Source organism: Anopheles arabiensis, chromosome 3 (genome assembly GCF_016920715.1).
Source record: "Anopheles arabiensis isolate DONGOLA chromosome 3, AaraD3, whole genome shotgun sequence".
Lineage (NCBI taxonomy): Eukaryota > Metazoa > Arthropoda > Insecta > Diptera > Culicidae > Anopheles > Anopheles arabiensis.
In genome coordinates this window covers 18,358,446-18,380,194 of record NC_053518.1, presented here as the reverse complement: position 1 = coordinate 18,380,194, position 21,749 = coordinate 18,358,446, and the positions used below count along the sequence as shown (strand labels likewise).

The window sequence follows — 21,749 nt, the reverse complement described above, 5'->3', positions numbered from 1 at the left end:
GTTCCCCTGCAGCGGTACCGGAATTCCAGCACCAGCTCCATATAAATAAACCGTTCGACCGGTCGGGGAGACGGTGCTGCCGAATGGTTTAGCCGTTTGCAGTGCAGGGAAAGAAACGCGCGGCAAACCCGGGGCAGAGCCGCCAGCCGCATGTTAGATGTTCCATCTGGAGGGTAAAACTGATACGACCGCTCGCGCGCGCTGGTAGGGCGGGCTCGTCGATCGTGTTTTGCTCCTTCTTCTGCTTCCCTTATGCTCAGCGCCAACTCAGGCGGCTGCTCTTGCTAACTCGTCCGACTCGTGAGCAGACGCGGGCCCTAAAAATAGACGGCACATTATTGTGCGCCACACAACGCGATTCGGCACGATTCGAAAACGCATTAATTGCACGGTGACAATTGACGTGTGACTAACGCGCCAGACATGCGTAAGCGTTCGTCGTCGCATCGGGATCTTCGATCGGCAGCGTGCAAATAGCAGCGCCAACGCTGGGTTGCATGTAGGCGGTGACGTGGTAAGGTGGCGTAGGTTTGTCGATAAGGAAGCGGGTTTCACCCATGGCCATGGTGGCCTCGTTTCACACGATCGCGACAACCTATTCTTATCATGGAGCAGCCAACGAGGAAGTTTGTCGCATGTTCATTTGCATGTTTTGTGTGCGCGAAATCGGAACACCGCGAAGGTGCGATCGTTCTTCGTGTTGGAAGAATCGCAACGAGGCCGTGTTTGAATCCACACACACACACACACGCCGATGCGCAAGTGGCCTTCTTTGCCATCGAGTGATGCAATTGTTCATTGACTCACCGTCACCTTTGTGAGTTGCTTCGTGTACGGTAAATGTGTTTAATTTTTCCATTCATAGTGACTCACCTAAAACGAGAGGAAAAGAAAGAGAGAAAACATAACATTAGTGCTTGTGCGCGTTAGTGTTGAGGGTTTGAATTCGCATAACCTGGACAATTTCTTACTAATAAACCCTTTTTTTCTTCTTGTAATTTCTAAGCTTTCATCGATCTTGCAACGAAGCCTCATTATAAGAAAGAAAAATAGAAAGCATAACCCCTTAAATCAGTACACTGCGTCCCAGCTGATCTACCTACCTACCCTTTTGAGTGGAGCCTTATCAACCCCTTGCCAAATTAAGGCGATCTTTAAATAATTTCCGCGATCCGCGAAAAAAATAAACATCCACACACTGCCTCCTCCATGCTACTGGTTTATTTCCCCTACTTCCCAACCCTACTAAATTATTTTTGCCATTTTTTTGCCGTTCCCCATCATTATCCGCGAAACGATCAAAAGCGCATTTAGAAAAGCGCGTGTGGCTTCTGCTCTGCGCAACGTTCGCGCGTGCGATCATTTGTTTCGAAATAGATTTTAAACTTTCTAATACACATCATCACCCGCAGGGGGGGGGCATATAATGGGGGTCTAAGCCAGCCAGCCAGCCCGCCCGCCGCAATTAGTCTAATCACGAGCGGCAGCAAACATTTGCAGCCTCATCAGTAGCAATGGCGGCAGCGAAGGAAGGGTTGCAATTTCGATGCGGGGTCGTCGCTGCCGACGCGCCCTGGATATGATGCTTCGGGGTGGGTTCGGGCCTTTCGAGCTCGGACTGCTTTCGACGCGCTCGTGATGTGCCACATCTTTGTCCGGGGTGGGGAGAAATTATTCCAGCACCAAGATTCCATTTACAAACCCTTTCCCTTGCCTCCTCGCTGCAATGGCAATGCTTTCTGGAGGGCCACAGCAAAAAACATATAAAAATCCCCTCTTTGAACCAATAATGTCCAGCGGCATCGTGACGTGATGTTGCCGCCGTCGCAGCTGCGGGTTCGCTGCCTAGCCCGCCGGCCGTGGCGTGTTTAATTGACGAATTGAGCGTCCAGCGTAGCTCCAGATGATGGCGGTCGACAAGAAATACTTGGAATCTTCTTCTTTGGAGGACGTCCCGGGTCCGCTCCGAACGGTGAGTTATGTCGAGTGCGGCACAACAGTGCCTCTCATTGTGTGACCCCCAACCGTGACAAAGTGTAAGAGCTGCAAGCTCTTTCTCCGCACTGGAGCCGCACAGGAAACGTCGGTTAGCCGTTTGCTTCTAGCTGAATTGAATTGATTAAGGTTACTGCTGGTAGTTGGGCGGCTCGTTTTTTTTTCAAAGCCTTCACTTCAAACGCTCCAATAGAAATTGTAAAGAACTTGTTAAATTCAACCTAGCTCCAGCGTCGTGAAGCGTGCCCTAAAACCAGCTCAAGAAGCTGAGCTCAAGAAAACGCAACAGCAAAGAATGTGATGTGGAAATGGGGAGAAAGAGAGCCTACTTCAGCTTCGAAAAAAAAGAAGACATGCGCGTGTACAGGAAGCTATTAAAGAAACCGGTTCCCACGGACCGAGGGCCTTTCGCATTCCAGATAACACTAAACCACACTTCGAGGTCCCTCACTTTTGCGGCCCGCGAAAAGCTGCGCATTTAAGGGTTTAATTGTAAACTACCTCGCTTTATCGCGCTTTCGTCCGGAGCTCGATTCGACCTAGTGTAATAAAAAAAAGACTTTTTCAAAACCATGTCGAAACCTTATCAACACGCTAGCGGGACTTGTTCTGGAAGGCAAGAGATAGGCGATTGTGACAAAATGTCAAACCCCGTCTGCCTTGACCTATGACATCACGGCAGCACGATGGCTGAGAGCTAACCGATCAAAAGGTGGCAATAAAAACGGTTGCTTAAAAAAGAGCTGATTTGGAAAGTGGACAGCATCAAAACCACAACAACAACAAAAACAAAAAACATCAACAACAACAACACCCTTTTACGGAGACGTGTAGCAGTGCTGTGCGTGAGTCATTTCGAATATATTTTCTAGGCTTATGGCTTTTACTGCCACTTTTTTTTGTTGTTGCTTGTTTTTGCTTCCTTTACGAATATTCATATCTCCGCGTGCTCGTAAAGTTGCTTTTTGCCACACAACTGCGCAGATAGAGACACTGTCCCATCGATCACACTACTGCGAGAGCCCGGCGAATTAATGTCCTCCCCTTTCTACTACAGCCACCATCTCCCCTTCTCGCAGCATCCCACAACCCATGGGGGCATCAACTCCACATTCCATGGGGCCCGCGCAATTGCGCCACACAACAACAACGAAATTGGAACGAAGCTCAGCTCCAGTCCAGCAACAACAACAAAAAGAGTGTGCATGCATCAACCAGATGCACAACCTCGATAACCTCTCCCTGCCTACCGGCCAGTCAATGGGCCGAGGGCTATATGTGGAGCGCGATTGATAATGCCCCCGCACACACACACAAAAACCATACGCGCCCAACATGCGCCAACTCATCTCGCGCGGCACAACACTCCCGCGCTCGGTGATGATGTCACACGCGGCAGCTCGCGAATGAATTCTACATGGAGGCCAACGCGATGATGCTCTGTTTGTGTGGGGGCAGAAGAACATGGGCACACCGGTTGAACAGATGATGATGATGCTGTTGATGATAATGCAATTTAATATTCAACACACTCACAACACCCGCCGTCGGAAGGTTCAGAATCGAGCACAGTGCAGAACCGAATGTTGCTACATGTGGCCGTGGGATTTTGTGTTTGTAAACAACTGGGCTCTGGTCGGGTTGGCTGCCTCCCCATCCTGTTCAAAGCCACAGACTGGCAGGCTCATCCGTCGCGTGGTTTCGTGGTTTGTGCTGGGCATCCGCAACCGCGTTTGTGGGGTTTTATTTTTCCAAAATTTTGTTCCAAAATCTCACCACACACCAACAAAAAACCGGAACCACGGCAAGGTTATTGCATGTGGTTCGCTCCCATCATCATGCCTAGCTGGTCAATCACACGTCAGGTTTAACCGAACGGTGTGAATTGCATGACGGTCCAATGCTAGCCAAAGTTTCCGCGAATATAACATTGCCATATTGGATTCAGGCTGAAATGAACGTGCAGCGAAAACCGTTCTAGTACCGGAACCGGATCGATAGTCAATCTCGATGGCCGTTGTTCGATCAAACAGAAACACACACACACACAAGCACACATACATTTCGTGCTTGGACTGCATAAACGGTGTGCTATAAATTTCGGTTGCACAACCCCAGAAGGGCCATCGAGATCTCTTGCTTTGGCTAATCTCTCTACACTTTCCATCTGGTAAGAGAAGGTAACCTTCAAGATTTTCGCAAAAAAAAAGTCCAAGGGTCATCCTGCTTTTAACCCCCCGCACAAGAAGATAATGCGAACGGTTTACGGCTGTTATGGTCACAAAGACACTCTGTCAGTGTGTGTGTGTGTGTGTGTGTGTGTGTTAATGGTATTTTTTGGATAGGAAAAAATAAGATGAGAGAAAGCTGTAGGTAACGAACTCCGAGGGCAAAACTTTGGGGCAACCAAACTTTTAATTGAATCCAACACCGGTCGTGCGTGTCTCCCGGGACGGTGCAGGACGGGACCTTGGTATAGGTTTGGCAAGGGGGAAATAATCTAAAAACCAACCCCAAGGTGAGCAGAGTGAACCAGAGATAACCAGTTCAACACCTCGACACGACCAACGGTGAGCGAACAACGTTTACCAAGGTGGGCAATAAATAAAATATTCAAGGTAGTTTCAATGTACGATCTCTGGTGGATATTGAGAGCTCGTGCAAACTTTAAAGCTGTACATTGAGATCAAGCATATGCTGAGTGTTGCCAGTAACCGAGTAGAATGCATGTATTTTAAAGAATATTCAATTCCAATTCTTGAACTAATTGAAATTTGAAGTTGCCTTGTTTGAGGTCAAAATTGGACATCTTTGCAAAACCTTCTCCAGCGCTACTCTTGTAGTCCTGGAGCATCCAATCATATGACAATTTAAACTTGTCTGATCGTATTAATGTCAAGGGGCATTTAGCTCGCCAACCGCATCACAGTTTTGTGTAGGTTCCGGCCAGGTTCACAAATCAAATTAAAAACCCCGTATGTAATTTTGTCCCAAACGGATACACTGTGACATTTCCAGAAGGCCAGACGACCACGCACATTCCCCACACGGTCTTGCAGATCAAGATTCTTTGCAACAAACTGTTCCGTCCTGGTAATATGATTACAAAACTTGGGCTCACCCAACCGAGACACGGGGGTTGGTGAAAAATCTCATAACCTTCACCGGTGGGCGCTCCCGGTGACGTTACAGACTGTATGCTCATCAAACATACAACACACATGCCCTGATGCTGAAGAGTTGGGTTGGAGCGCTCGGTGTGTTTCTTTCTACTGCCTACAACTTTCACCTTTGCACGCCGGCATGGTTGCCGACTGTACCGAATAATAATAAAACACAGTGAGCAAATATTTGTGGTGAGATATTTACATCTTGAAATGGTTCACCTGTCGTACGGAGAGCCGAGTGAGGAGATCCCTGCTTATAATTCTCGTTTCTGCACAGAAACCACACAGTCGTAGTAAAACTGTGTCTTAACCCATTGTCTAATCTTCGGTAAGGTCCTCCGGTAAAAGGGTAGAAACAGCGCTACACAGATGTAGCTTATCAGTATTCACAGAATCTGTTTGATCTGTTTTGAGTTCCGGTTGCCGGAACCGGCCGAAAATCTCCATTCAAAAGCGTGCGTTGATTAATTGAATGGCGCCGTATCGCGGACTTGCGCTGCAAAACCTCAGCCAAACTCCAATAGCCAACAATAAAAGGCAACTAATTCGACCTCTTTCGATGTCTTCGTATTGTCCGGACCCGGATGATGATGATGAAAGCGCCAACATTACCATCCGGTTCGCTAGAATTGGATACGACACGTCGGTGACGACCACGAGCAGAGCCCTGGATCGTTGTCTTCCGTTTTTGTCTCTCCCACTTCCCACGGTACACACGCACCGCTACATCCGGTTGACATGGTACCAAAGGCAACCGCATGACAAGGTTCTTGCTTGCTTTGCATTCTTTCCGTTCGGCGTCCTTCCATCGGGGCATTCGTCCAACTCATCCCAAGCGAGCAGATGTTAGGTTCGGTCCCATAACATGGGTCGCCCCGAAAGACTCGCCGTGTGGAAGATGTTCGCCTAGAGTTAGCCGTAGAAAGGTACAGTACGGGCAGCAGCCGTCGTAGCTATCATCTCAGCAGCATCCGCGTGCCGAGAGATGGAAAATTCATCTTCAATTTTCAGCTGGTGTCTGAGAGAGCGAGACATTCAGGGTTTATTCACGTCTCGCTGTATCTCGAAGCATCACACATATGGTACCTCAACAGCAGCAGCAGCAGCAGAAACTTTGATTTCGTTTCGGTAAATGGCCTCTACCAAAGTAAGCTCCAAGTAGACAACATCGCAAGACATCAAATCCTCACACCATCATGGTGCTGCTGCGCACCAAACCCGGAGACTTTGGGACACCAAACGAAACTCCACACGTGGCACGACACGTGGAGATTTTTGGATACCACAAAAAAAACGTCACCACCAGACGTGATGCCCACAACGAGAAGAAAAAAATATAAGGCCAAAACTTTACCTAAGGAAAAAAGGAAATAAATACATATATTCATACAAAATTCACGCACCGCAGCCACACACACACACACACACCGCTTTACCGAGTGCCATCGAGAGCTGGCAGGGCGTGAGAGAAACTGAGGATCTTCTGAGGAGACCCAAAAAAAAATAGCAAAACAAAACTCAGCCTCAGCAAGTCCACGGAAGTATGACACAAGAGCCTGCGAAAAAGAAGACGCTCGCGTTCGTTCGAGACGCCCGTTTCGCATGGGTAAGCAAATTTTTATACATTTATCTTACTCCCAAGGGGGTGCTGGCAGTGGGCTGCCGCTTACTTATCAGTACGGGCGGAGTTGGCGTTGGCGTGAAGAAACAAACGAGGAGGACGACGACGAGTCCAGGGGTGCCGTTGCTAGCGAGGCGCAATGCTTAAAATAGCCACTACAACTTAGCGCCATAATGAGAATTAATTTGTTTATGCGCCCGATTGTTTTACCGTCCTCGCAGCCGTCCACTTTCCCCCGCTGCAGGAGGAGATCCGCGAGCAATGAAAAATAAGGATCTAACGAATGCAGCTTTTGCTTGTGCGTTTTTCCTTCCCTTTTGTGTCGCTGGTTGGCTGGTTTGTTCGCATTCCCCCCCCCCCCCATCTCGGCAGCAAACCAACGGAGAATGCAATTTGTTTTGCTACAGCACACAACTGTCTAGCGCGTAGGTTGGAAATACTGGCGTGTGCCCTTGGCGACCGCATTTTGCACTTGCCCTGCGAAGAGAGCACGAGAGTGGGCCGACCGACCCTGCCTTTGGAATGCAGCGCGATTGAACGCAGCTGCGCCCAGGTGGTGGTGGGCCTGCTCCACATTGCGCGCAATAATAATGGTTCACGTGATATCGGGTTGTATCAAATACGGGCAAAAAGCAAAAAAGGGGTGAAGGTGACACGTGGGAATGTCAAATTACTGTTACCTGATAAATGGAGTCCTATTTTGAACCTTGTCCCTGCACGTAAGCACTCACACCTGCAACGGGTGCGTTCGGTGTTTGAGGTCATGTGTGTAATATTTCAAAAAAAAAGGAAATAAGTTGCTCTGTTACAATGTTAGCCAAGCGAATCGAATGGGTTGGCCCTCCTAACTGAAAGTTTCCCACTCCAAAAAGACAAAACATCAATTAATAAAACCGAAACTATTGCCAAACACTGCACACACACCCACAAACGAGTGAGCTGATTCTGAAGGTTTTTCAAAATAAATAGTTGTGAATAAATGTATCCTTCAAACTTTCCCCCACAGCCCAGCACAGTCCACAGTCAGTATCTTTCTTCAGCATTTTTCACTCAACATAGTACAGAGCTTAAACATCAATTAGTACGATCATCGTTCGCCGTCCATCTCGTTCGCACCGCCTTCGACCAGCGGCCACCACAGTGTGAATGATTTATCAACTCAATTTTCAAAACCACCAACACCGAGTAGAGAGGGTAGGAGTCCGATCTCCTTTCACTCTTAATGAAAATCCAAAAATTCAAGATGGGAATTTGGTTTCGCGGCCGTCCTCCATCCAGCATCGCGTCTCGTAGACGCGTTGTGGGAACAACATCGCGATGAAGGATTATTTCCATTGCAATGATTTATATCGTAGCCACACTTTTTTTCTCTCAGTAAACACTCGGCGAAGGCAAAATGTCTAAAACATTTCGTGTTGGGGTGTTCCGATGACTTAGAGCCAACCTTGGAAAGAATGTTTGATACATTTCTTACATTCTTTTCTATCGGTGGCGAGTTGTTCTGAGACGTTTTGTGGAGGTAAATTCAAGATGATTATAATATCTTCGGTAGGGGATAATCGGAATCTTACATTTTTTGACAAAGTTCTTAGTATCTATCACATATTACATGTATAGAATGAATTCACAAAGCTGTGGAGTATAAGACAAGTGGAATTAGACGATGAAACACCAGGGATTTAATAGCTAGACGCATCAAATCTTACTATAATGGAATGTATTTGATTCTTCATTGGGTAGTTCTTCAAAAGAATTGGTTAAACTATCAGTGACTTATTGATTACCCATAGCAGGATAATCACTCCTACGTATGGGGAGCACGTCCCGTACAGGGCTTGACCCATGACGGGCATGTTGTTAAGCCATACAAGTTGACAACTGTACCACGGTATCGACATCAAAAACTACTGCGATAAAAAATCTGGCTAATTTGTAGTTCCTCAAAGAGGATGATACTGATAAACCCCTTTTAATCTAACTCAGGTTTTGACAAGGTCGGAAGTATCTTTGCAAATATCTTTGGAAGTATCTCTTATCGAAGATCTTAAGAAACAAAAAATGTACGACCAAGTAGAGATACACAAATCATGAAAAAAACGAGTCCAAATGAAATACAATGACAATTCCTAACATTCTTCATTGAAAATCCCTAGCAGTGTGTCTCACTTCTTATTAGGATGCAACTAAAACCTGCATACGGTCAGTTATACATGTAGGAACGGATGGTTGAATGGTCCTACATTACGAAGAAGGAGAACCTAATATATCTGGAAATGCCCACTTACAGTCATCAATGTTGAGTAAATCTTCTTTAAACCTCCCGGGCTAAATACAAACAGTGAATTCTTCCAAAGAATTGGATTGTTCAATTTTGAAACTTGAGAAAATCGGGTGATATCACAAAGTAATCAGAAGTAAGACAATGACATCATTTAAATTCACAATTTCAGAATATAAAACCAAACAATGTAAGAGTTTTTTTTTAAATTACAGTAAAATCAGTTTCAATTCAAGAAATATTCAATATAGTCAATTTTTTAAAAAAGACTTTCTCCAATCCATGAATTGGGACATCAACTGAAAAGGCCTTCTTGCCTTTAACCTCCTATTCCCGAAGGCACCGAAAAATTAGATTATTTGCTTACAGCTTATAAAATACGCTCCTGTTTGAGTTTGAGCGCTTGAAGGGAACAAATTTCCGTATTTCACACCGGCCGACAACATTCCGTGTTCCGACATTCACTATCAATATTTAGAGAGAGAGAGAGAGAGAGATATATATATAAGACAGAGAGTAATAGAGAGAACGCAACGGCGTCCGTTTGAATGATTATAAACTTTTTCACCTCACCATTCGAAACCCCTCGCGCGCACCGTTTCGGACAGCTCCCCACATCCTGTTTCCGGTGCCCGGATACGCTCTATTACTGTCGCTGTGCTGTGCTTCCCACCGTACCACAAATCATTCTTCGGCGCTCGGAAGGGGCGAACAAAAAAAAAGTGCGCTCCTATGCTCCGTTCTCAGCGATTGGCACGCGATGTAAATTCGATTTGGCACACAGGCGGCAACGACACAACGTATGAACATGCCCCCTGTAGTAAATATTTGTATCGACCGCCTGAGGGCCATCAGGGATCAGGGATCAGGGAAGGGGAGGCACACGCCATTCTCAACCAACATCATCATACACACTGTTGCGCTCCTACTGCCACGTTAGTCGCGTACACTTGCGCGAGCTGCCGAAAAGGAAGGAAGTGGCGTGTGTGTATTTTGAATGTATGCCAGAGAGCGCATAAATCCTATGACACTTTGTGGGGACGATGGAAATCGCGGAGGGAAGGAAACGAAATCTCCTGCCTCGAAACCGGGGACTTCGGTTTTACAGTTGCAAACCGCGCCCTTTGGGCGTTTTCGTTGAGCATCCGCGGTGAAAAGCATCATCGTCGCACATGGTGAAACGACAAATCCAATCAACCTGAAGACTTGCTACACACACACTAAAGAGCACCGCAATTCCTGCAGTCACGTGCGCGTGCTATTCTGCTTTAAATATTAATTTCATCGCTCCACATCCTTGCAAACTAGTTGCAATTTTCGTGTTTGGCAAACGGCCCGAAAGCACGCTGAACCTCGCAAACTGATGTGCTCTTCGCCCAGCAAACCCAGCCACGTAGATAAAGCCCCGCCGGTGCGCGCGGCAGAAAAAAAGGGCGGAAATAAATTTCATACCTCGAACCGGCCCGGCGTGAAGAGCGTAATTAGATTCCGGTCGCAGCACAACCGAGGCTGGAAAATGGGGAATATTATTTCACCCGTGCGGTGAAGAAAAAGGATTGCTTACTGTGCCGTACCATGGGTGACGAATGGGTGTGTGTGCGATTCTGTCTGTCCATTCCCGGTCAGACTAGACGCTCTGGGGCCCTCTGGACGCACAAAAAGGCGCTTTCTGTCGTCGCATTCGGTCCGATGCTATCGATTTTCTCATCCCGCTCCCATGCTCTCTCTCTCTTACGGTTCAGCTTTCCGTCTGACCCCGGGGGACCTGTTCGAAGCCGGGATCCAGTTTCGGACGGCCACTGGCTACAGACGAGTGCACACACCAGACGTATGCCCAGTGCATACCCCAAAATGCAGCTGGGCTGCCACTTTTTTGCCAGTGCCGAAACGGGAAAAGCTCCTCTTCGTTCATTTCACGTCGGAAAAACCATTCGGAGGGCGGAAGCGTTCATGCGCCCTTGCAACGTGAAGCTTCCCCTGCTTTTTTCGGGGAATGCAAGGAGAGGGGAGGAGGGGAAGGGGATGGTTGGGAAAACTTAAACCCCTTCCACACATACACACACACAAACACACGGAGGAATTTTAAAATCAGCCTTATGGCTTGTGAGCCATTGAGGTGCGCGTACAGTGGAGGCAGTAAAAGCAAAAACACAAAGCGCCACATGAGATAAACGCTTGCTAAAGTGTGTGTGTTCTGTGTGTATTTCTTCAGTCAGCAAAAAAGGGCCACAATCCCGTTACACACCGTCGAAGCACATTAATTCAATTAGTGACGGTCGCTGGTAGTACGGCGTGCGATACGGAAGAAAGAACGGAAGCGGACTAGCTGCTTTAAAAGTGTACTTTTTCCCCCCACACACAAAAACACACACACTATTATGCCAAAGTTGCTGCTGAACTATGTGTCTGGAAGCGGGCCCTGCTTAGCATATACGGTGGGAAAGGCAGCAGTGGAAAAACAACATACTACGTACCCTCTGCCCGCCTAAATAGGGGAAAGGTTCGCGTGTGCGGAACGTAAAGTTCACGCTTCAGGTGACGACGGACGCAGTGTCGGGCTACGGAACCATATCTGGTGTTTTTTTTTATTACAGGAAAGGGCTGAAGATAGACAGGCCACTGAACTAGCAACATCCTATCCACTTCCCCCCCCCCCCGCCGCATGTGTTATTTTGGCTGCTTGCGGTGGACGAGACTGAAAAGATAAAAGACACTCGGACCACGGTGAACTGGAACTTCGGTGAAAACTTTCTGTCCGTCCCCCGACCTTCTGAGCGGTTCAACAACACCGAAACACGAAGACAGGACTTCATTACGGGGAACAGAAAGGTGAATCAAACAGCTGTCCCATTGGCGCATCGTTGACTTTGAAGAACGTTTAATCGAAAAGTTTTGTTTTACAGTGGTGTACTAAATTAATGAACGATAACTTGTACTGTCTGTTAAATGCCTTCCAATAGCCATGAGCTTTTGGCATCAGTTGTGTTGTCATTGCTTTGGTTGATTGAGTTAATAATGCACTCAATTTAAAATAAGTTTTGATGCATTATTTCGGTTCTTTTCAAGTACAAAAATATGCATAAAACTAAATGAATGAAGTATCAAATGTTTCCAATGTTAGATTAGAGCAAGTCTATCTCCTAATAGGCCTAAGCGGTCCCATGCTACAGTCGTCAACTCAAACGACTCAATAAAATGTCCGTCATAAGTTCAACCCTAGAATTGAATTCAAGTCGTCCCCTCGTTGCAAGGATTTGACTATCCGCTGGCATATTTGCGTAGGACGTTCGGCCAAATAGAATAAGAAGAAGAAGAAGAAGAAGAAGAAGAAGAACTCCTAATGGAACTCTAATTGGCCAAAATTTACTTTTCAACTGTTTATATGCAGCCCGAACAGGCTAGAACTTTAGAACACTAATTTTGCTTACAACAAGTAGTGTTCTAAAGTTAGCTTTTGTAATACACACTTGTTGTTTTAGTTAAGCCCAAGAATCACTAATTACTGTAATTATGTAATGTCAGTACTATATTGGCCAATATAGACCATCTATGGGTCTATTGAGATGAGGAATAACGTATGTCCGACATTCAGTGCGTTCAGGCATGGTTTTCTGAGGTTTTTTTTATGCATTAACTAGATTTTAGCAGGAGCATATATAATAAGTGTTCTTATTGACGTGTGAAGAAAGGTATAAGTGGTCTACAGAAGTGTTCAATAAGCCTCAATAAGCCTCAAAGTCTGACGATAGGATCGAACAAAGTGCGATAATATTACATTTTAAAAATCCAAATCATTCCTCAGAAAGATTTACTATCGAATGAAATCAACATTTTCAATCTAGCTTCTAGAACTAGAACCGGTCATTGTATTTTCAAAATAACACTTCAAAGTTGAGAGAATCATCACTCTAGTAGGTCACTGTATTTCACCCTTTTCTGGACTCGTGGACTGTTTCTGTCCGTAGGGTGATTTGGGGTACAAAAACAAGCACGCAGGGTAGTTTAAACCAGGGATAAAACACATTTACCACTCTCGTTAAGCAAAGGGAAGCGACTTGGCAAGTTATCCCAGGTAAAAGCTCCCATCATTCCCCTCCGTCACAACGAGCAGCATAAGCAAACAATGCCCAGTGCGGATCAAAGTTGTTCTCGTGTGTTGCTAACAGGGTAGCGCGGCCTCTCGATGCGGAGAGCATATGTTCCCAATCGAAAACATCGATCGGGCTTTACCGAACGTCAACGCATCAAGCAGGGACCTTCTTTTCGACCACAAAACTACCCCGCCTCCAACTTGAGAAGCCTCTTAATCTTGCTTACTTTTGCCTACCGACCCAAACAAAAACCTACCCCAAAAATAACAATAAAAAGCTGTCTGGTTTCGATCCGAGGAAAGGCCCCCAGACTAATGGTAGGAGTAGAATCGTTCCACTTGGGCGCTGGCCGCAAGGGCTTCCATCCATCCTCGGACCCATGCCGGACGAGTTGCGGAGGCGCCAGATGTGCTGTTGCCCTTCTCTCAGCGACGTGAAAGCGCCCAACCAAAGCCAACCGTAACATTATCGTTTGTTTTTATTTGTGTCGATTGTAAGGTTCGGGCACCAGAATTTGAGAATTTGATCATTTTTTATTAGTGCCTACCAGTAGCAAAAAAGGGGAATGTTGTGAAGGACCATGTTTTCCTTACAGTTGGTCTATAAATTGGTTCGATTATGTTACAAGCTTTGGCAAGGATCTATCTATCCCTTTGTCTATGAAGAGCAAAACTGCTTACTAAACGCTTCAACGTACAAACAGATCAGCATTACTGGGCGTACGAAATCCTTTACCACCATCATTTCGTTTATGAACCTTCAATAAACACTCTTTTTACAGGAAAAAAACGATACAACAAAAATGCGGAACCCAAACTGAAACGAACACGACCAAAACGGGACGCCAAAACAATTGGGACGTTTGGTTTTTCGTTCGTTTGTTTCGTTTTATCACTGCCCATATACCCACGTGGGGTGGACCCGGTCTTGGAATGACTTCATTCCACTGCACACTATCTGGCAGTGGTTGTCCAAAACACAAACTCACATACTTCTGTACCTGCATCACACAATAACCAAACAACAACCTTATCAACCTGCAGAGCAAAGGGAAACGCAATTTCAGATAGTGCACCATGTGCATTGTTGACAAACACACACACACATGCACACATGCACAGGCATGCATCCTAAGCAACAACAAAAGCACCTGTAGCAAACCGAGAGAGAGAGGCGAAGAGAGAAGCCACCAAAAATTATCACCCCAAGTGGCCGTTAGTTGGACTTTTTTCCGCTCTGCCTCGTCCTATTCCTGCTTCTACACAAAAGCACCGAGAGTGGATCATCATTACGGCATTTGGTCGTACGTCCCGAGCCCAACCCAGCAGACCCAACACAGCATAACAATGGCCGACGAACGACACGTAACGACAACTGCGATGCGAGCGAACAAAAAAAGGGAACCCAGAATAGAAAAGGAATTTTGAGGATGCGCGAGAAAGAGTGTCCTCAGCGGCTCCGAAACCAAACTCGGGATTTCACCGCCACTATCTTGCCTCACATTTCCTGCCCTTTCTATGCTTCTTCTGTCTCCCCTGGGGGTGTACATCCGTTAACGAACTACGAAAACACAGACACACACAAAACGCGTCTTACCGTCCTACATAACTCACACAAAGCGAGGGAGTTGAAATGAACATTCCAATCTGGAGGATTTTGGAAGAAGTAAAAAATCGACCCCCATAACCAATCGTATCATCTGAGGCGAAAGTGATGATTGTGTTTGTTCCTTTTGCGTCCTCCGAGGTTCATTCATTTCTTCTACAAAAAAGGACCTTATTTTATTTTCTCTTCTGGAAACGCCCGTACGTCTTCTTGTAGCCTATGAGAATCCTAAACACTTAAGCTAATAATACTAACGCGAAATATGTACAATATCAATGCATTCGTGTGACCACTGGTGGATCACAGTCCCACGGCCCTAAGGCACACACCACACCCGATCGATGATTTATTATTAACTTCGCCCAACGACTTATTCCCTTCACCCCCCTCCAAAAAAGCGTATTCCTTCACAAACTCTGATCGTGCCGTGCGCTGACGAAGAAGCACAGAAACCGCTTTAGGCAGAGACTCACCAGAACGTTCCGTTGGTTCTCCTTGTCCAGCAGGAACTCCATGCTCTTGTGGGGACGGCCGGGCCCATCGCCACCGCCCGGCTGTCTATGATGATGGCTGTGGTGTTCCGGTGCGCCATTCGGTTGGGCCGGATCGTTGTGCACCTGCAGCTGATGGCCGTGCACCGCCGACTGGTTCTGGTGGTGGTGATGGTGGTGCGGCTGCTGGTGCTGGTGCTGCTGCAGGTGATGGTAGACGCCCCGATAGTGCTGACCACCGCCCAGCTCCATCAGCGAGCGCGTCTTGCCCGAGATGATGGTCTCGTGCGTGTCCAGGTTCGTCTCGATGAGACCGATCTTCTGCTCGCTGCCCATGGTGCTGCCGCGCTGGTGCACCAGCCCCGCACCGCCGCCCGCCCCGTAGTAGTACTCGTCCTCGTACCCGCCGTCGATGCTGACCGTGTCCGGACCGTCCCGGTAGTACGACGCGGAGGAGGCACACCCGTACGAACCGTTCGCCGTCGCGTACTGATGCGGCTGCGATGGGCTCCGGCGCTGGGCTCCGTACGGCACGGCGGACGAGTCGAGCTCGTCCTGTTCGGCTTCCCTCGGCGGTGGCGTCGGCGAGCCGCGCGGCGCATGTGCGTGCTTGGCCGGCGAGGCGCTGGACCGCTTCGCACACACACCGACAACGCGCGGCGGTTGCTTCGGTAGCGGCGGCTTGCTGCTCAACACGTGGTTGCCACCCCGGTGCTGCTCCGGACCGCTGCCCTCCCCGTGCAGGGCGGTGCTGGAGCCCGATCGGTAGTAGCTGCTGCCGCCCGGCCGCGTCACCGCTATCTCGCAATCGTCCGGCTCGTCCTCCGCCCCGGTGAAGCTGTCGTCCACCGTCACGCCGGCCGCACCTAGCTGGCGCTGCAGATAGGTGGGCGGCTCGTCCGCCCTCGGCTGGCTGTTCGGGCGGCGATCCTTCAGCGGGATGAAGATAAAGTCGGCCGACACGTTCTCCTTCCCACTGTTCGAGGCCGATCCGCCGCCCCGGCCATTCTTGGCGCTGATGTGGTTGTTGTTGTTGTTGTTGTTGTTGCTCGGTGCAGTAAAGCTGGACGATTGCTTCAGCATACCACCACCAGCACCAGCACCAGCACCAGCACCACCGACAGCCATCGCTTTCTTCGATTTGTTGCGGAAGGAAAACCGAAAGCCGGACGAGATGCGGGACAGGAAGGTTTTGCCCTTCTTTTCCGCCTTGCCATTTTTGAAGTTCTTTATCAGGCTGCTGTTGTTGTTGTTGTTGTTGTTGGTCATGTTCACACTGTACTGGTTGGGCATCGTGGCCGCGGACCCACCCTTGACCCCCACACCGTCACCGACACTGTTCACTAAACGCATCTCACTGGCGATCAGGCTTCGGCTCGCCATTGCACCATTGCCGTTTGCACTGTTGGGCTGGGGGCCGGCGCCATTTCTGCGCTCTTCTTCCGCCGCCACTACACCACCACCGGCACCGCCACTCATCGCACTGAACCGGGCCGGCTGGCCGGCACTGGATATATCACTCGGGGTCATCGGAACAACACCCGCACCACCAACACTACCACCGTTCAGGCGCACCGTCGGTTCTGGCCGATCGTTCACGATCAGCGTCGTTGTTGGATGCTGCACACCACTGACCTCCTCTTCCCGGATCATCGCATACAGTTCACCTTCACTCTGGAACGAAAGCAACAAACAAGGAGAATGAGGCCTACTGTTTGATGCAATTGTTTTATGTGTGTTTCTTTTTAAATATTTGATTTGATCTAATATTTGCACACCACACCCCCCGCCGTTTATTTTTGGGTGATTCACGATCGAGACGGCCCTACACAACAACAAAACGCGATCCGCCTTCTCGACTTACCGAGCGTGAAATAAAGCGACGAGTGCGGATCGCAACTGTGTTGTGTTGTCGGACGCGAACGTGTCGGAGCTGTCGGACAGTTGCGCACGAGCGAGAGAGAGAGAGAGAGACGGGCGCGAACGTGAGAATTGAAAAGGGCTGACTATCGCTATCTCTTTCATGCCATCGTCATACTGTACGATCGTTTGTACCTTCTCTCAAAATGCTTCAAATGCTCTCTTGGCTCTTTTGCAAAATTGATCCTCTCTCCTGTATTTTCTCGCTACCACTCTCGTCTGTTCAAATGATCGTTTATGTCGACCAAATTGGCTGAGTATACACTGCACTGTCGATCATGCAATAGTTGCGCTAGACGAAATTTAAAGAATTTAATTGTGTTTTTGGGTGAAAAACTTCTGCCGCTTATAACAGTTGTTTTGAATTTCCAAAACGAGTTTAGAATGCTTTCTGATTTTGTCTTATTTCGTCCCACAATTTACTGGTCAATCCTTTTAATTCGTTTTTTAACGCGTTTTTCTGGCATCATCTCATTTTTTTTAAAACGAAAAATTCAAACAAATTTTGAAAATAATAACAAATAATAGGACAATTTCAAGAATATGTCTTTCAAGTATAAAATTGTTCAACGAATTTCTACAAAAAAGGTTCAAATGATAGCAATGCTAACACATATTTCAAATCCTATAATAATAACGTTTGTTTAAACACAGTCTTCGTTGGACATTTGATAACGAGCTTGAAATGTTTTATATTCGTTAAGCAAGACATTTGAGCGCAGGGGTTTCTGAACACTATTAAAAGTTGTTTCTAGATGATTAACCAAGATAACTTTAACAATAAAGGCTAAATTCATACATTAAACTTCGACCAGTTTGATTGCCAAATATTGAATTGGAGCATATACGAGATAATAATGAATAATAAATAATTATTTGACTTACGTTTTTTTTCAATTACAAATTAAAGATCAAATAAAAAAAACATCTTTTCAACTTTAAAGTCATAGTTATATCAACTGTTACTGTAAGATGAACCAAAAAAATGTTAGGTAATCTACAATAAGGTAATGTAAGGATGTAAAACTATGCAAAATCAATACCTTATTTTCCCCTGCTCTTAATGCCTCCTTAAGGAGTACAAATAAAGCTAATTCCTCAAAAATATTTCAGATTTTTTCTACATTCTGACACTGAGTTTCAAATACTTTCATTATTGGAATATTGACCTTGTAACGTGTTTGATTTTTGATTTAACAAGTAGGCAAAACTGAACAAATGTAAATTTATCGTTTTGCTCTGTATCGTACCTCTATTTCAGGTAACAAAATTTGTTCAACCATAACTAAAATCTGTATTAGCTCTACACAACGCTAAACCCAGATTATTTAAGAGTTGTTACTAAACAAGCCCAAAAAACACACTTTTTACAGGCATTTTCCAACACTACCTGCCGCTCTGGAAAGCCCAAAAGCCAACAACAGCTACTACAGCGGTACTATTCTAACCCTCGCCCATCACTTACCTTATTCCTAGACTGCAGGGGCGTCGAAGGGTACAGCTGCCCATCACTTTTCGTGTGCTCCCGCTCTGGCACACCATTTCGCTGCAAACCGGCACCCGTTTCCAGCTGATAGTTCACGTGATCCATATCGTCCGCCTCGAAATCATCCTCATCGATATCGATCTCAAAGTCCTGGTTCGAGATGACGCTGCCATTATCGTCCGGCTCCAGATCGGAGCTGCCCGTGCTCTTCCAGATAATCTCCGAAACGATCGGACAGAAGCTAACACCTTTGGACAGGCCACAGCGCGAGCTGGACGCCGTCGCCAAAATGCTTCCCGTCGACCGGCAGGTCGAAACATTGCGCAGCGAGTTGTGATGATCGGGATGGCGAGTCTCTTCCCCAGCCTCCGCACCATTCACCGCCCCGTGGTAGTAGTGCAGGTTCGGTGTGCTGGCCACAAACTCACGCTTCACCGGAACTGGCACGTAGCGGGCGGGTAGCGCTACACCAACACCATCATTAGTATGCAGATCAGTCGCCGACGGGCCGAGGCTGGTGGTGGACGATTCCGTCGGATCGAACGTACAGCGCTCGAGGCTAGCGGCGTAGCAGGTGACCAAATTGGTCGGGTCCTGGTCGAACGTTCGTCGCCTCGCTGTCACGCCGGGGTTCGTCGCCACCGGCCTTGCTGCTGGGACCACGGCCGGACTGCTGCTGCTGCCGGCCTGCTGCGGTGCATGGTGTGGGTTCGTTTTGATCTGCGTTCGACGCGGCGGAGCTTGCGGAGGTGTTTTGGTGACGCTGGGCGACGCGACGACTGGAGGTGGTCGCGACCCGCCACAACTGCCCGCGGTGCGCTGCTCGTGCAGGAAGGCCGCGATCGGCTCGTACGCCTCGGCCTGATCGTTGATGATGGACAGATTGCGGTCAAAGTGGGCCGACATCTCCTCCAGCAGCGAGTGGAACACGCTCCGCTCGTCCCGATCCACCGGGAAGATCGCACTTTCCTCATCGTCCGCAAGATCCTGCTCCTCCTCCTCCTCATCCTCCTGCAACACCGCCGCATCCATCTTCTCCACCGGCTGTCGGTGCTCCATATCAGGCACGGTTAGCAGTGTCGTCGTGCGCTGCGGTACAATCGGCTGGTACGCCGTCGTGGTGCGGCTGGCCCCGCCGAGTCTTGTGCCGCTGCTCGTCCGGAACGTGTTGCGGCTCAGATAGTACTCATGCCCCCGGCGCCCGCCGTACACTGGGCCGTCCTCCTCGTCCTCGTCGCTGTAGTTGAGGGCGGTAAGGTTGGCGTAGCTCGCCCGTATGTTTTGCCTCGGCCGGGCCGGGCTACTGCCAGCGCCGGTTTGGAACGTTACCGTTTTGCCGCCCTTGGCCGGCCGCGGTTGCAGATCGTACAGATTCACGTTCTGGCTGGCGACCGAATCGACGTACCCGTAGCCGCTGGGCGCGTGCCGCCGGCCAAACTCACCGGACGCGCTGTCACCGTCACTGTACGAGCCGTGGTGCGATCGATTCGCTGCTGCCGCACCGCCGTACAGATGCAAACACTCGGGCACGCTGGACACGGTAAAACTGATCGGATCGTACAGGCCGCCAGCCGTGCCGGACGCTGCCGAGGTGCCGGTCCGCTCGCTGCCCGATCGCCCTGGTCGCCGCCGGTGCCGCTCCGCCGCCCCGACGAGCAGATCGGGCGCACTGAGGGACAGTGCCGGTCGCCATCGGGTGCTATTTTTACACTCCGAACGCGACGACGACGACGACGACGCCATCGATGTCACCGTACGTGTGGCCGACTCCACACCACCCTGCTGCTGACGCGATTCGCCCGTCCGTTGTTTACACGAAACGCTGCCACGCTCTATTTTTGTACCATTATTAATATTCGTCCACAGTTGGTGTTGCTGCTGCTGCCGTTCGATTGTTGCCGGTGTTCGTGAGGGGCCGATGATGCAGTTGGCATCCGCGCTGCATCCATCGTCACACTTGGATTCGTACTGCTCCTCCTCCTCCTCCTCCTCCTCCTCCTCCTCCTCCTCATCCACATCACAGACCGTCGACAGGCGGTTCTCGTGGTACAGCGACGTGCCGGCCTGGCCACGTACCTCCATCGCAATACAGTCCAGGCTGAGCGGTTGCTGCTGTTCGTGTTGCTGCTGCGTCATCGACAGCGCTCCCGCCGGCAACAGTGTTGACGGAAACAGTGCACCACCACCGGCAGTGCCGCACACGAACGTGATGTTCTCGGCCGAACCGAAGTTGGTCAAGCTTTTGGAGCGTGCGCGCAGACCACTGTTCATGCTGCCTCCGCCGTGCTGCAGATGATCACAGTACCCGCTGTCCTCGCTGAGGCTCTCGATCGAGTTCTTGTTGCGGGCGGCAATGCCGCGGCTGCCGTGCTGCAGTCGCTGCCGCTCCGCCGAGCAACGGCCCGAATGGCACCGGACGGTGGCGCTCAGCAGCTCCTCCTCGGTGTCGCCGGCGTCTTCCGGTGTGGTCGCACCACCACCAGCACCGCGCCCAGTCTGTTCCTGCTTCACCACACCCGCCCGGTTCGTGTCCGTGTAGCGGAAGCCACTGCTGCTACTACTACTGCTGCCCGTGCTGGTGCTCGCGTTACTGCTGCTGTCCGGGCCGCTGCCACAGCTGCTGCTCACGCTGGAGGAGGTCGAGTAGAGCTCCGAGTCGCTGATGTTGAGTGCCGTCTGGCCGATGCTCTTCTGCATGAGGTTCGACGTCGTTAGCAGATTGCTGCCGACCGCTGCCGACAGCACCGGCACCCCTGCGCCAATGGCAGGTGGCAACGATTTTCCTCGCCCGGTTGGGTCCACCCCGCCTCCTGCATGGCTGGCCGGGCCGCTCGACTCGGACGTGTACAGCGACGGGGACGAGCCGGATAGGGGATGGTGCTGGTTTGCCGATGTTTCGCTCTGCAGCTGGCGTTCCAGCGATTCGAACTGGATCAGCGACGAGGAGCGGCTTAGCGACGCGTACGACAGACTATCCGAGTCGGTAAATAGATCATGTCCAATCTCGTCGAATCGTAACCTGCGGAGAGAGAGGGAGAGAGACAGATACGGAAATTGAAAATTAGCTACCAACGGGGGACTCTGTATTGAACAGC

At 49.1% G+C, this 21,749-nt stretch overlaps 1 protein-coding gene across 20 annotated transcripts in view; it reads right to left on the bottom strand.

The window, feature by feature from the left end:
• LOC120900599 (filaggrin) overlaps nucleotides 1-21,749 on the bottom strand; it is a 148,856-nt gene that overhangs the window by 92,927 nt on the left and 34,180 nt on the right. For 17 of the 20 annotated variants that reach the window (XM_040307828.1, XM_040307830.1, XM_040307833.1 and 14 more), the window contains 2 exons: nucleotides 18,634-21,673; nucleotides 15,231-16,922 (listed from right to left, as the gene is read on the bottom strand). In XM_040307828.1, the coding sequence (XP_040163762.1) occupies nucleotides 15,231-16,922; nucleotides 18,634-21,673 (4,732 nt within the window). Of the gene's footprint in view, nucleotides 1-15,230; nucleotides 16,923-17,026; nucleotides 17,157-18,633; nucleotides 21,674-21,749 lie in introns of those variants that run through there. The other 3 variants (XM_040307846.1, XM_040307845.1, XM_040307847.1) reach the window with 3 other exon arrangements.